Raw genomic sequence first — 14,266 nt, forward strand, 5'->3', positions numbered from 1 at the left:
TATATATATATATATATATATATATATATATATATATATATATATATTTGTGTATTTGTGGGCTGTATGAGTATGTGCTGTATATGGTGATTGTGGTGGTGGTGGTGGGGGGTGTGTGTGTGTGTGTTGGTGTATGTGTGGTGGGTTACTTGTAATGTGGAGGTGATATGATGGAGTGTGGTGTGTGTGTGTGTGTGTATGGTGAGAGATGTGTGTGATGTGAGGTGTGTGTATAATGTGTGTAATGGGTGTGTGTTTGTGGGTTGTATGTGAGACTTTTCTTCAACTTGCTCAGTTCATTCTGTATCCTCCTCTTATCTTCATGACACACTGTGGGACCTCAGGCTTGTCACTAGCATCTTACCAATGAGCAGTAAGGGTGCCAGCTATCACTGTTGAGTGTCCTGTGCTGGTCAGGAAGTAAGAGCCACACAGCAGGACCCTGTACTGTCTCTTCTGTTACTCTTTGAGATCAGTATGATTGGTTACATTCAGATGAGATCATAAAAACACACGGATATCCAGCATCTTATCCCTGGGCCAGGCCAGGCCAGAACTTAAACAAGGTTCCAGGATCAGCTCCTAACTCCTCAGTTCAACCTTGCCTCCCTCTCATGACCACTCCTGGGTAGATGAGCAGGTCAGAGCTGGGCCAAGTACTCAAGGTTCTTTGACTGGAAGCCACGTTTTCAGATGATCAGACACACATTTGGTTTTTCCTTAGGATTTCCTGACATCCAAGCCACACACACTTTTTCTAATTCAGAAAGTCCTCCAGACAGGAAGAGTGGTTTGTGGATCACCATGCAGCCAGTGTTAGTTGTACACTAAATTATGGACCAAACACATTAGAGACCATACTATGGAAACCCAAGTCATCACAGAAAGGAGCAACTAATATACACTCCAAATATTATATTGCTAGTTACCATTTAAAATAAAAATATATAGGCTGGAGAGCTGCCACTACAGTTAAGAGTGACTTGCATTTGTAATTTCTACCATCAGGGTAGAAATGATGAAGGATGAAACCTGACCCAAAGGACTTGCATTTGGGTCCTATGTAGTAAACTAGGTGTGGCCCTGAGCACTCCTATAACCCTGCCCCTGAGAAGAGAGAGTTAGGATCATTAGACTGTAGAGTCAGGCTTTGCTGACCTTTTGAACTTTGTAGCAGAAACATAATCACTATGGGAGATTTACTTAGTATATCACACTGTCTGCCAGACTGAGAAGTACCAGGTTCCCAAGGGGCTTCTGTTGCTAACAGGTATTTTCTGTAAATATTTCAATGTCTTTAAAATGTTGGTATATATAATGAAGTAAGTTCTGCAATCATGACACATTTCCGGACACAGAAAATGCCTGGTATATGTCTCCCTTCATACCTGGGTGATACTTTAGATTCTTCTAGAAGTTTCTTGAATTCTTCTTTGGCTAGCAGCAATTTACTTTTCCTTTCCTTGTATTCTTCTTTTATTCTTGTCTTGACAAACTGCTCAAATATCTTAAAACAAATGCACAGAAGAAAGTCATCATGAAATTGAATACTAGAAATTAAACCTTCTATGCCAAAGCCAGCACAGAAACCCAGCATCTGAGGAAGGTGGTTCTTTGTCATTGCTACAGGATCTGTAAGCAAAGCTCCTGTTGTGATACTGCCTACAAAACTGAGACCTCCAAGTAATGTAGCCTCAATTCCCACAAGGCCCAGTGTTCTCCCTTTATACATGTGGCACTTCTAGGCCAATCAGCCCAGCTCAGGGTCTTGGAGTGGATTTGGAAAGCTCTGTTGTGCTCTGAAAGCTAGGAGCCACTCTGTCTGCACCTCCCCCTGCAGTCTGGACTCTGAATGACGTTCATAGGACACATAACCTACCAGCACTCACATCATTGTCAAAGCATCCACGTGATGCTTAATCTGCAATACTGACTTCTATGGTTCTGTAACGGGCCTCTGAATCTCTAAAAATGACACGAACTTGTAAACATGAAGAACTCTGGCATCTCCAAGCTCCAGTCTACTTTCCAGGAAACCTCACTTCTACATGTGGGACCCTGGGGCAAGAGGAAGGCTCAGGGTAGACAAGGGGCCTCCCTCAAGGATGTCAAATAGTATCTAGGTTGTACCAACCATCAGGGTAGAAATTACGAAGGATGAAACCTGACCCAAGTATTTTGAACAACCAAATAGCAAACTCTGTTCCAAGTCTAGGGCATGAAAATACTGTCTGGTGTGCAGAGAGTATTCAATACTCCAGAGCAGGCTGTTCTCTTTTGGAAGCCAGGCACCATATAGGATTATGGAACTTCTTTTTGCTGCTTCCCATAGAATGTTCTCTCGTTGCTGTTACTTGTTTGTTCCCTTGTTTGAGACAGGGTATTATGTATTCTAGGCTAGCTTTGAACTTGCCATGAGCTCTGATCCTCTTGCCTCCACCTCCTGAGTGTGAGGATTGCAGGTGTCTGCCACTGTGCCTGGCTTATGCAGTGCTGGGGATGTCATCTCTGACTTCATGCATTCTGGACAAGTATTCTGTCAACTGAGTTACATGCACAGCCTCAATGCTCTCCCTTTGTCAGAGGGAGGGAGGCTACTCATTGCTCTAACATTAGAAAACTTGTCACTTGCAGACCATAAAGTCAAGGAAGAAGGACAAAGTAGTTCAAATCATAATGCAATCTAAGCATCCTGAACACTAAAAAATAAACAGAAGATCATTTAAGTATTTATGTAAACATAAACAGAACCATCAATAAAAACCCAAATGCTGTTTCACTGGTACAGTCTATTACAGCTCTGTATCAATCCACGTAGATCTGAGAGGTATTGACTGGTCCACAGCAGCCCTGCCAGGGGATGGTGGAGGAAGGGGAAGTGATGGTCCACTTAAAGCCACCACTGTCTCTATCTGATGCTATTTTACTGTTTTATATCTTTCTGTTTTGTTTCTGATATTTTAAGAGGGAGGAAACAGTGTCTTAATATGTTGTCCTTGGTGGCCTGGAACTCTTGATCCGCTTGCTTCAGCTTCCTGATGCCAGTGCCATGCTCTTGTCTCCAGTCTATGCTTTAATAGTGAACCTCTTACAGGATGTTATGCAGGGAACAGTACTAGCCTCCAGAGGCCTCAGCAGCGCTAAAGTGAAATATTCACAAGTACAACTTAAATTTTGACCGTGTGCACACACATTTAAGTAAGAATATGATTGGGTTATTTTACCTTCAAGGCAAATAGTGCAGTGTGCTCTCCAGCAGTCCTCTAATTTAAACAGAGAGAAGAAGCAAATGCAGGGCTGTTAGCCAAATAAAAGCGAGTGGCTCTATCATCAGCTAAGTTTTGCTCTATTAATTTTAAATGTGGGCAGAGAAGCTGGCTGGCTTTGGGGTCAGAGCCTATGAGAAATGCCCATCTACCTCCCTGCCTAGGACCATTTATCCACCTTATCAAATTACTCCCCTTTCTCTCTCTTTTTCCTGCATTGCTTTATGTAAGCTGCCATAAGTCAACATAGCAGGTATATTTCCCCTCTAACAAATTACACCAGTTTTACCCAAATTGGAGCATGACTTTTTAAAAGAGAGCACTGGCCGTTATCTCGTTTTCTGTGGGTTCTGGTGTAATAAAATGAAACACTTCTCGTTACCATAGAAACTGGACTTATTAGCGTTCCCCAGGCCTGGCTCTCTGTTTAGGTTCACTCCATCTCCTTTGCAGCCTGGATAACTTCACACCAGGAGCCTTAGCTTTCTCCTGCGAAAATACTGCCATGGGAGGGCTCTGCAGATTCTATCAGATGCTTGCTCTCCAATCCATTTGTAATCTGGACTGTGCTTTCCGAGAGAGGCCCCAGGCACTGCTTTTCTTTCATGCAGTTGCTGTGCCACTGGTCATACAACTGCAGCAGAGATGGGCATTGGGCCAGGATGTTCTCAGGAGGGCCTAGTTCATGAGGAGCACGAGGCTTGCTCCCTTCCCATTGTAGCACATTAAGATAGAACTGACATCTCCCTTGGTGATTTCACAGGAACAACTGAAATTTTTTGACTAAACAGCGGACTCTTGGTGTAAGATGATTCAAGATGTAGAAGAACGTGCCTAGGCAAGTATTGACTACCCAATCAATGACAATCACAACAGCCTTCTCAGGATGGCATCTACCCTCCTAACCAGGGTCTCTGGAAGCCCAGTCTCTCCAGCTTCCTGGGCTGATCTGATACAGTAGGTTCTGCCCCTAGACACCAGAAAGTGGATGATGGTTAGTAATATTCAACCCATGAACCAGCTCCTTCCTACCTGGGCTCTTGTTCTCCAAGACTTGTTTAGAGACGTAACTTAAGCATCAAACTGAGGTGGTTGGAAGACCTCATACTAAACAGGGCTTTTCTTTTGGCTTCTTCTAAAATGATGCTAGTCTCTAAAACATACCAATGGCATGCAGAAAACAACTGGTCACATACCAAAAAGAAAGCAAAAACAGCTTCCAAACAAAAATGACTATTTGCTAAAGCACAACGTGTATATTTATAGGCTGGCTTAACACATTAACTGTTTCTAATGACTTTTCACACACAAGGCGAGCCTGCCTTAGGAGCTCACAGCATCTTACCGTGTAGATGAGCTTTCTTTCCTACAAAGAACAATTGAACTTTTTGCTTTTTAATAATGCAACAAAATGGTGACATTGTATCAATTATTAAAATCTACAGTTTTCTTTATGTATAGAAGAATATACATGTAGCCCAAACTCAGCTCACTGCATCATGGACTTAGTGTCCTCACAAAAACTTCATGAAAAGAATCCATTCCAAGTTTATACAAGACAAAGTTGGAGATTCTAGGTGGCTAGTTCAAGATACTCCTGGGCTTCCTGGCTCTATATCCAGCCTGATAGAGGAAGAGATTTTAGTTAAGGAGTAGGAGAGACAAAAGGTCCCCAGCTGGCTGAGACCACTTGGGGGCTGCAGGCCAGGCCACAGTGGTGTAGGAAGCCCTGCAATAGGCTGGTTTTAGAGACTTTCAGCTGATATTCTAAAATTAATAGCTAATAGTCCTCTTTCTATAGGTAAGTTACATTTTATGGTACTTTACAGATTTATAGAAAATGTGGAAGAATATTGCAGAAAGGTCTCATACCTGTTTCTATGTGTCTTTTTTAAGTAATTATTTTATTTATTTATATTCCCAGTGTTGCCTCCCTCCTGATCCCTCCCTCCCAGAATTCTTCACCCCATCCCCCATCCCCATCCCCCATCCCCATCTCAGAGTCTGCTTATAGCCAGCGACAGGCTCAATCTAAAACTTCGTTCTCCCCGACTTAGCCCAATCTTGATAAGAATCTGCCAGCTCACACATCAGTAGGTTCCTGGAGATCCCTGACAACCCTTCCTCTCTGCTAACTCTGAAGCTCCTCCCTTTTTTTGCAGTTGTTTTGTGTCTGAGCATACATGAGGTTGGGGCAGGGGAGTGACAAGGCCTCAAGAGGAGTCTGGCAGCTCAGTGACTACAGGTATAGCACTCTGTCCTCAGCCCTTACCTGCATTCTGCTCCACAGCCACAGCTAAGGGGTGGTGTCCTTAGCCCCTCCCAGACTACCTCCAGCATCCTCTCCTGCCTCCCAGTCAGCCCTCTGTCTACATAACCTAGAAAGGCAGAGTTGGCTCTATGGACTATTTCACAAATAAACCTAAGCAGATCCCTGGCAAGCCATTCTTCTGAAGAGCCTGGTAGCACCCACTCCAGCCCAACCCTGACTCTTCCTGCCACATGTATTCTAGACCAGTATCATTTACTTTCTTTGACTCTGGTCTCCGGCCACTCCTGGTTTTCCTATGACAGTATATCACTTTAGGTAGAGTGGTGTCATCAACACACTGAGTGCGGCATTAGGAATGGGGTTGATGCTCCAAGCTTTGCAGTTTGATCTTAGAGTCCTTCCCTGCAGGGGTCACAACCAGACAGCAGGACAGAACAGTGCCATGCACGAGACTCCCCTCTACCTCCAACTTCCCTCCCAAGCTCTCAGACTGGCAGCAGACTTAGCTAGCAGCCTTTCAGCTCTGTCTCTAGCTGCCATCTCTCCTGGCCCCAGCATTACCTGTTTTCGTTCCTCAGAGTTTAGCAGGAGATATCGAGGGTCAAACACAATTTTATGCAATTCTTTCTCCCAAGTAGAAAACGCTGACACCTGGAGAAAGATATTCAATAGAGCTGCTGTTAGCATTTGATTCTGAGCCTGGAGTGTGCTGAAATGATCAACAGTTTAAAAAAAAAAACAGAGAAATTACTACAAAAAAATATGGGGAAATTTAATTTCCAGATGGACAACACTACAATTCTTCTGGCATCTTCCGGGACCCTCCCATGATCCATGCTGCCTGTAGGATAGGGAGGGGGTATTTCACCATCATATCTTGAATGCTGAGAGGATTCTTCTAGATGTTCTCAGAGGCCTGCAGGCCAGGCCACAGCAGTGTAGAAAGCCCAGCAATAGGCTGGTTTTAGCAGACTTTCAGCTGATATTCTAAAATTAATAGCTAACAGTCTTCTTTCTATTCTTTAGGTAGGTTACATTTTATGGTACTTTACAGATTTATAGAAAATGCAGAAGAATATTGCAGAAAAGTCTTATACCCACTTCCATGTGTCATTTTTAATTAATTATTTTATTTATTTATATTCCAAATGTTGCCTCCCTCCTTGTCTCCCCTCCCAGAGTTCTTCACCCAATGCCCCATCCCCTTTGCCTCTGAGTGAGTGTTCCCCTCCCCCAGGAACCCCCATGTGTCTTTTATCATTGAAATCTAACATCAGTAAGCTTGATGTGGTGCCATAAAAAATTAGCCCACCATATTGAACCAAAGCCCCCAGATCATTTGGATTTTGTTTTTTATTAATTAATTATATTATTTATTTACATCCCCAATGTTGTTCCCTCCCAGTACCCCCTCACAGAGTTCTTCCCCCATCTTCCCTCCCTTTTGCCTCTGAGAGGGTGGTCCCCTAGATATCCCCCAACCCTGGGGCATCAAGTCTCTACAGGATTAGGCACATCCTCTCCCACTGAGGCTAGACAAGGCAGTCCTCTGCTACATATGTGCCGGGGCTTCTCTTTGGTTGGTGGTTCAGTCTCTAGGAGTCCCAGGAGTCCAGGTTAGTTGACACTGTTGGTCTTTCCATGGGGTTGTCATCCCTTTTAGTTCCTTTAATCCTTCCCCTAATTCTTCCGTAGGGGTCTCTGACCTCCATCCAGTCCTTGCTGTGAGTATCTGCATTTGTCTCAGTCAGCGGCTGGGTAGAGCCTCTCAGAGGACAGTCATGCTAAGCTCCTGTCATGCATGTTCTTTTGGGTCTGGGTTACCTTGCTCAGGATGACATTTTCTAGTTCGTTCCATCTATCTATCTATCTATCTATCTATCTATCTATCTATCTATCTATCTCAATCTTTTTTTATCCTAGAATTCCATGGTACACGGAGTCTCATGTCTGTTAAGGTCCCTCTATACTGGGTCATTTTCCCAGATTCTCCTTGTTTCTGATTACCTTGGTCCTTGGAAAATGTGTTGGTCTGGCTTTTTATAGAAGTCCTCCAGCCTGGAGGATGACCACAGAGCCAACATGCTACTTCAGCACATTGTATCCTGAGTCTACACCATCCTTGTGATTCATTAACAATGGGACTCAGGCTGAGGCACATGCCCAGTCTTCCCTGGACAGGTAGGTCACTTCTCCATACCATGCATACCGTGCATTTTGGCAGGAGCCATGTGCATTTCCCACATAGGAGATCATATTCTGCCTCTATGAGTGATTTGGAATCCTTCTGGTAGATGATCCTTCCATCTGTCACAGTGACTTCTTTATTCTGCCCTTTTTTATAGCTGTGAGGACGCATACATGTATGCTCATCTCCCCAGTAACTATTCTGTGCTACCTCATTTTTGTTGCTAAATCCAACTGTATAGAGATCTGTTGTAGGACTCTAGTCTCTAAGTCTCTGCTGTGTTTCATATCCTGCCTTGATGGCACTACCTCACTTGCTGGTTTTCCCAGGGCTCCAGGTCTCTCTTGTACACTGTGGGCCTTAGCCCTCCAATCAGCTGACTTCCAAGAAGCTCTGGTTTTCTTAATGAGAGGACAGAAATAGAAGCCAACACCTAAGCATCGGCACATTGCCACTGAGTTCTTGCTTCCAGATTCTCAGCTGATAAACAAGGGAACGTTTAAGTCATTTAAAAATAATTTGTTCATTTAAAAACATTGACTTAATATCGACTCTGCCTTGGCCACATGCTGTGTGCTAAGAATGGAGAGAAAATAAATCAAGATCCTGGTATAAGAAAGTCCCAGGTCTTGGGTAACACAGGTGATGGGAACTAAGAGGTTCTCAAGGACCATTCTGAAATAAAGATACTCATCCAGGCTTAGGGAGGGATAGAGGAGGATGCTCTAGGATGGGCTGCACATTGTTGTAAAGGCTAGCACTCACAAGCTATAAAGAAGGTGGGATTTAAAGGGACCGGACAATCCTTTTAAGTGAAAAGTGGAAGTGCTCATGGGAGGCTGGGAACAAGTAGACACACAGCGGCTCATGCAGGGGACTCTGAGATGGCTGAGACTCAAACAGTGGACTCTCAGGTGGTTAGAGCCTGGATGTTACCCTGAGGGCAAAGATCAGATCTGATACATACTTAGAAAAAGTTATAGCGATACAATGGGGTATAGAGCCTAAGGTAGGAAGGGAGGAAAACTAAGTTAACAAAACAAAATTCACTCATGTTTCAGTTCCGTTCAGGTCTCCTGTTTTGAGCACGTGTTATGCAGTTCACAGAGCTTGTTTGGGATGCTGTGAAACTTCCAGAGATACTGCCTAGCTGGAGAAAGTAGGTCACCGGGGCAATCCTTTAAATGACATATGTAACCTGTTTCCTGGTTTGTTTGCAGCTCCATAGTAGTATGAATGGCTATAGAATCCCGTCACTGTGGACTGAGCTGTCCTGCCATGGGCTCCCCACCAGAATGGACTAAAGCCCTCTGAAGTCACAAGCCTGAGTAAACTGTTCTGTAAGGACTGTGGTCACAGTGACATAAAGGTTACTAATCCACACCCTTAAGATATTCCTGGGTGAGAACCTGCTTCAACCAACACAAGTGTGTATATGTACATTGTACCAGAGAGGTTTTCTTAATAAACAATTTTATCTTTAATAATCAAAATTCTTATTGTATATTACACAAACTCTTTCCTTGGTGAGGGCATCCATGTCCACATAGGACTATTCTTTATGACTGAGCACTTGGTACATTATTGAAACCATACAGAGCAGGGGCTTTCTGGGAGGGTGACTCCTCCAGGTGTATCTGGAGCAGTGATGGACTGAACTGTTGCCAGACTCACCCAGCTCAGCCAGAGAGGCACATTCTACTGTGGTGACCATATGAGAAGAGTCCTTCAGAGAGGTCTGAGGATAGCTATCAAGTAGGTCACACACTCAACAGTGACAGACTATCTAGATTTTTGGAGATCTTGAGGTATAAGAAGGAGTGTAAAGACATGTACAAAGCTTCTCAGAGGAACTTGCCATCCATTAAGGAGGAAAAAAAGACGCTCATATCCTAGCTACAATTTACAGTGATAAGCCAACTCAGTCATCTCACCCATGGCCATGACAAGTCTCATGTGCAGGGCCAGGCTGGCTTGCTGCCTACTCTAGGAGTCCAGAGACCCATGCCACTCATTGTTGCTTTTCCTGGCAGTGTCACCACCCTCACACAGTGTCACCTGATGCTTCTTTGATTATCTAGCATTTTACTTGATTTGGTCTCAAATGGTTGGATTCCTCAGTAACATTCAGGCCACATCCTGCAATGTTCCCCCTGCATCTCACTGTGACATGTGTCCTCAGTCCTCTCTGTATCCACACTCTGTGACCATTGTCACATGTCCTGATATCCATAGGACAAGAGCATGTCCATCCACTATCTAGGTGACCTGCTGCTGCCCATGTCAGTGGGACAGTCTCAGTGCTTCTAGCCCTGCCCCCATTCTTTAATTAATTCACTGTTCAAGATCATCTGCCTTTATCAGAATCCTGAGAGTGTAGACAATGTTCTTCATGAACCAAAGTGAGTGGTCCTTTTTCTACTTCTAGCATCTCTTTCTAGAGATGGCAGTTGAGTTCCCTGCTCACCATCTCTGCTGACTGAGTTCCAAGCTATCTCATCACTTCCATACTGGGGGAAACTGGGGTTGTTTCTTCTGAACCCAGACCCTGAGAGGGAGCCACAAGGCTAGAGGTGACTGGAGAGGGAGTGTGCTATCTTGACAGATACTGCTATCATGTTGAAGCCTGTGTTGAGGAGTAATCTTCCAGGCAATGGCTGGCTAGTATGAGGGTCCTGAGGCTGCAGACTCCATATAGTACTGTGTTATGAGGAGCTAGTGTTGAATAGGATGTGGGTATAGGGAAATCCCCCATGCAGGAGAAATAGGTAGCCTGTTTGGAGCTCCAGGAGCTTGGGTTTTCGTAGTATTGAGATTTCCATTGGTCAAAATGGGAAAACAACCCTGTAGACAAATCGAGAAAGATTTCCCAGATGGAGTGGCAAGACAGCAACCTTGGCTTGCAGCATCTGGTGACGGTCACCTGCTGTGTCTGGGTGAAGAATATCATCTCCAAGTAGTTCTCTACCCCAAGCGTCATTTGCTCCACCCATAGCCTAAGCCTTTACCAGTAACTCTCCATGTGAATGTCGAGTTCATCTCTTCAACTGGGTACCCAGCAACCTCCTGGTCTGATCCTATATCCCTTCTCAGTTTTAATGTGGCTGCTCCTCTAGCCATCCTAGCTGTGGCTTGCTTCTTTTGAGAGCCCCATGTAGAGCCCTGAGCATCTACTCCAGGCAAAGAAATTCTATGGAGGACAATACTCCTTCAAGTATGCCAAATCCTGGTGGCCATCCAGCACCCCGTTCTGTAGATGAGTAAGGGAGGCCACATCAGACCTTGTGGGCAGTGATGGAGGAATTATACATGGAAAAGCCCTGCTACCTGAGAGGGGGGCATTTACAAAGCACAGCCAGAGTAAACCATTCCACCTCAGTCCCGGCACTGACCAAGCCTCTCCAGAAATGGAGGAAATCAGATTTTGTGCTTCTCCCAGGGATGATTCAGCTCTGAGACAAGTAGATTTCATTTAAACAAAATGAGCAGGCATGTTCAAGGACAGCCAAAAGTGCAAGGATGCCAATCCTGTCAGGCACAGACAGGCCCTGGCCATCTGGGGTTATTATTGTGGGTCAGACCTGAGCAGGCATGTGGGAGTGACCAGAGCTGTCATTAACCACCCTGTCATAGCACGCATATCAGTCCCTTCATCCTCCCAGCTAAAAGGCCTTGTAGTTTCTAATCCTTGAATCATATAGAATCTGGGGATCTCAGATGCTCTGAGAAGAAAAAATGCTGGTACTCAGGTGGTGGCTGTATGATAAATCCCAGCCCCAAAGACAGTGTTGGCAGGGTAGAGAATCCAGGCACTAATAGCCATATTGGGTCCCAACTGATGCCTCCACTGAGGTGCTGTCATTCATTCCCACAGTGCGTGATCTACAGTGTCTATCCATGTAATCACACTGCCCCTCTGGCATAGTCAGGCTTTAAGCCTGTGATCTTTGATATCACTGACAACAACTGAAAGCTGGCCTGGCAGTCAGAAGCTGGGGTCTCCTCATATAGTTGATTGCCCTCTCTGACACAAACATAGTTACTTCCGACACTAATGTTCTTCACCAAATCTGATTACTAAGCACTGTATTGTCTCTCTTGATTCCCTGGTATATTGAGATGACTGCCTTAAACCTGGACTTCAACTACTTAGCCAATTAGAAGTGACTTCTCCATCATTAGCTAGGAAGTGCCCTCAGAGGAAGCAATCTAACTCCAGGACACTCCACTGCTGACAGCACCATGGACTTCCAAAGCAAGGCCCACCTCCATCACAGTCTCCCTAAAGAGTCCATCCCTTCCTTCAGCCCCAGGCTCACGAACAGAGGTAAAGACAGGTATCCAGTGCCATTTCCTAGACTCTAATACAATGAATAGTTTCTATTCAATGTAATGATATGGTCAAAATTATTTTATGTTAGTAAAAACACAGAGGAAAAACAGAGGTATGTGGAGTGGCTGATTGCTATAGCTGCTGAGAGATCCCTGGGTCTCTTGGTCATGTGGCTGTTTGCTATAGCTGCTGAGAGATCCCTGGGTCTCTTGGTCATGTGGCTGTTTGCTATAGCTGCTGAGAGATCCCTGGGTCTCTTGGTCATTGGTGTGTCCCCCGACCCTCCACGTCTCCTCTCAGTGCGTGTGAGCACACTGCCCTTCCCGAACTTTCCCTTCCATCCCCTCTTGGCTTTCATGCAAGGATACAGAGTCCTTCATCCCTGAGTACAGAGGCCAGAAGGCTCTGAGGTAAGACAGAGAACACTGGAAACTTGACCATGCTTGAGAAGGGCTCACAGACATGTCTCCCATTAGCTTTGTTGGAATTTGAATGTGGAATGCTCCCGCAGGTTTCATGTGTATGTGATCACCACCAGCTGATGATGCTGTTTTGGAATGTTGTGGAACCTTTAGGAGGTAGAGCCATGCTGAGGCAAGTGGGTCACAGGAGATGGGGTGTGATATTTTATAGCCCAGCCCCTACTCCCTGTCTACTCTTTGCCTCCTGATTGAGAAGGTACTGCAACCAGGGGCCTGAAACTCCTGCTTCTGCATTTCCCATTGTGACCGACTTTAAATCGAACCCTTTGCCCAAAGAGCCTTTTCTTTATTTCTCAAGTTGCCTTATTCAAGTATTTCGTTACAGCAATTAGAAAGATAATGAATATAAGTCATAAAGACTCAAATTACACAGGGATAGGCTTCAGTTTGAAGCAGTATTAGTTGCCTTCCCTGTGCCTTCCCAATGTCCCTTTCCTGCAGCCTGTCACCTTAACATTCTGCAGACTCTGTTGGGACAGAATCTTGCTTCTTTTCAATACTGCTCTCTTTAATGGACTCCCTGAGCATGTCCCAAGAACTTCTGTGTATGGCCCTGATGTCTCTGGTAAGTACAGGTAGTTATAGATATCCCAAAAGAATCAGGCCTGGTGTGGGAGACCGCCTTCTCCATTGCTGAATGTGAAGTTGTGGTCGCAGTTTGAGGTCTCTTAAGCACAACTCTGGCACAAGGGAGTATCTAAGAAGTGAGTGCAGAAGGCACGGCTGAGTCAGTAACTGTGTGGTCCTCAGAGTGTAGGAGACTTTCAGATTTTTCACAAGACTCCTCTCTTAAGTTCAGGGAAGTGTGGTTTTTCTTGTGTGGGAGTGTGCCTCAAGGAGTAGCAATAGGGGTGGTTTCTGAGCCCAGATAAGCCCAGGTGAACTGTAGGTAAATGTGGAAGTAAAGCCTGGGCCACAGCACAGGGCCACCACTAGTAAGGATGCACTGTCCTCACACTGGAACATATCACTCTGAACCCCACCTCTGGTGCAGTCGTGCCAAATAATAGCTTTGGTAATTATTTATATCTTTATTAATAAAATTATATCTGGTTATTCCAGACCCAACTGACTTCATCCGATCTGAGGATTATTTTCACATTAGGGACTGTTATCTGGAAATCAGAACAGGTGACCATAGTTATCCACGGGTTACAGCTTTTTCCAATTGCATCTACAGAGTAGGCTGGTCACACCTGAGGCTCTATGTGGTCAAACCCTAGAGCAGCCAATCCAGAGAGAGGAATGAGAGCAAAGAGACCGAGAGAAAAGAATGGACCGAAAGGATTTAAAAAAAAAAAAGGACAGTAAGTGGCAAATATTTAACCTTCTTGCTATTCAGTGCTGGCAGAGTGTGCTGGCAAAATGAACTCTTGGGAGTTCTCAGACATTGCTGGTGGGAGATTATACTGAATCCAAAACAGCCTCTCCAAAAACAATGTTGTAACAGAAGCCAGATGTTTGTATTCAGAAGGAAATAAATCATGGACACATGCACAGGCATAGGTACACACGTACACACACACGTACACACACACACACGTAGATAAATGTGTATTATTTAAAGAGCAAAGACGGAAAATACACTACTAAGTGAATTGAGATCCAAGCTTTCTAAATTGACAATAACTGGTATTCCACCAAATAGTCCATTATTCATCAAAACACACACACAGACCACACACACACACACACACACACACACACACACACACACACACACAC

The 14,266-nt window shown here is 44.7% G+C and overlaps 1 protein-coding gene across 1 annotated transcript in view; it reads right to left on the reverse strand.

The window, feature by feature from the left end:
* Tcerg1l (transcription elongation regulator 1 like) overlaps positions 1 to 14,266 on the reverse strand; it is a 186,997-nt gene that overhangs the window by 3,312 nt on the left and 169,419 nt on the right. Inside the window, exons 10-11 of the mRNA XM_028787188.1 lie at positions 6,100 to 6,189; positions 1,389 to 1,507 (exon numbers count right to left, since the gene is read on the reverse strand). Of these exons, the coding sequence (XP_028643021.1) occupies positions 1,389 to 1,507; positions 6,100 to 6,189 (209 nt within the window). The remainder of the gene's footprint in view (positions 1 to 1,388; positions 1,508 to 6,099; positions 6,190 to 14,266) is intronic.

This window comes from Grammomys surdaster, unplaced genomic scaffold (genome assembly GCF_004785775.1).
Source record: "Grammomys surdaster isolate TR1022 unplaced genomic scaffold, NIH_TR_1.0 125612, whole genome shotgun sequence".
NCBI classification, from domain to species: Eukaryota; Metazoa; Chordata; class Mammalia; order Rodentia; family Muridae; genus Grammomys; species Grammomys surdaster.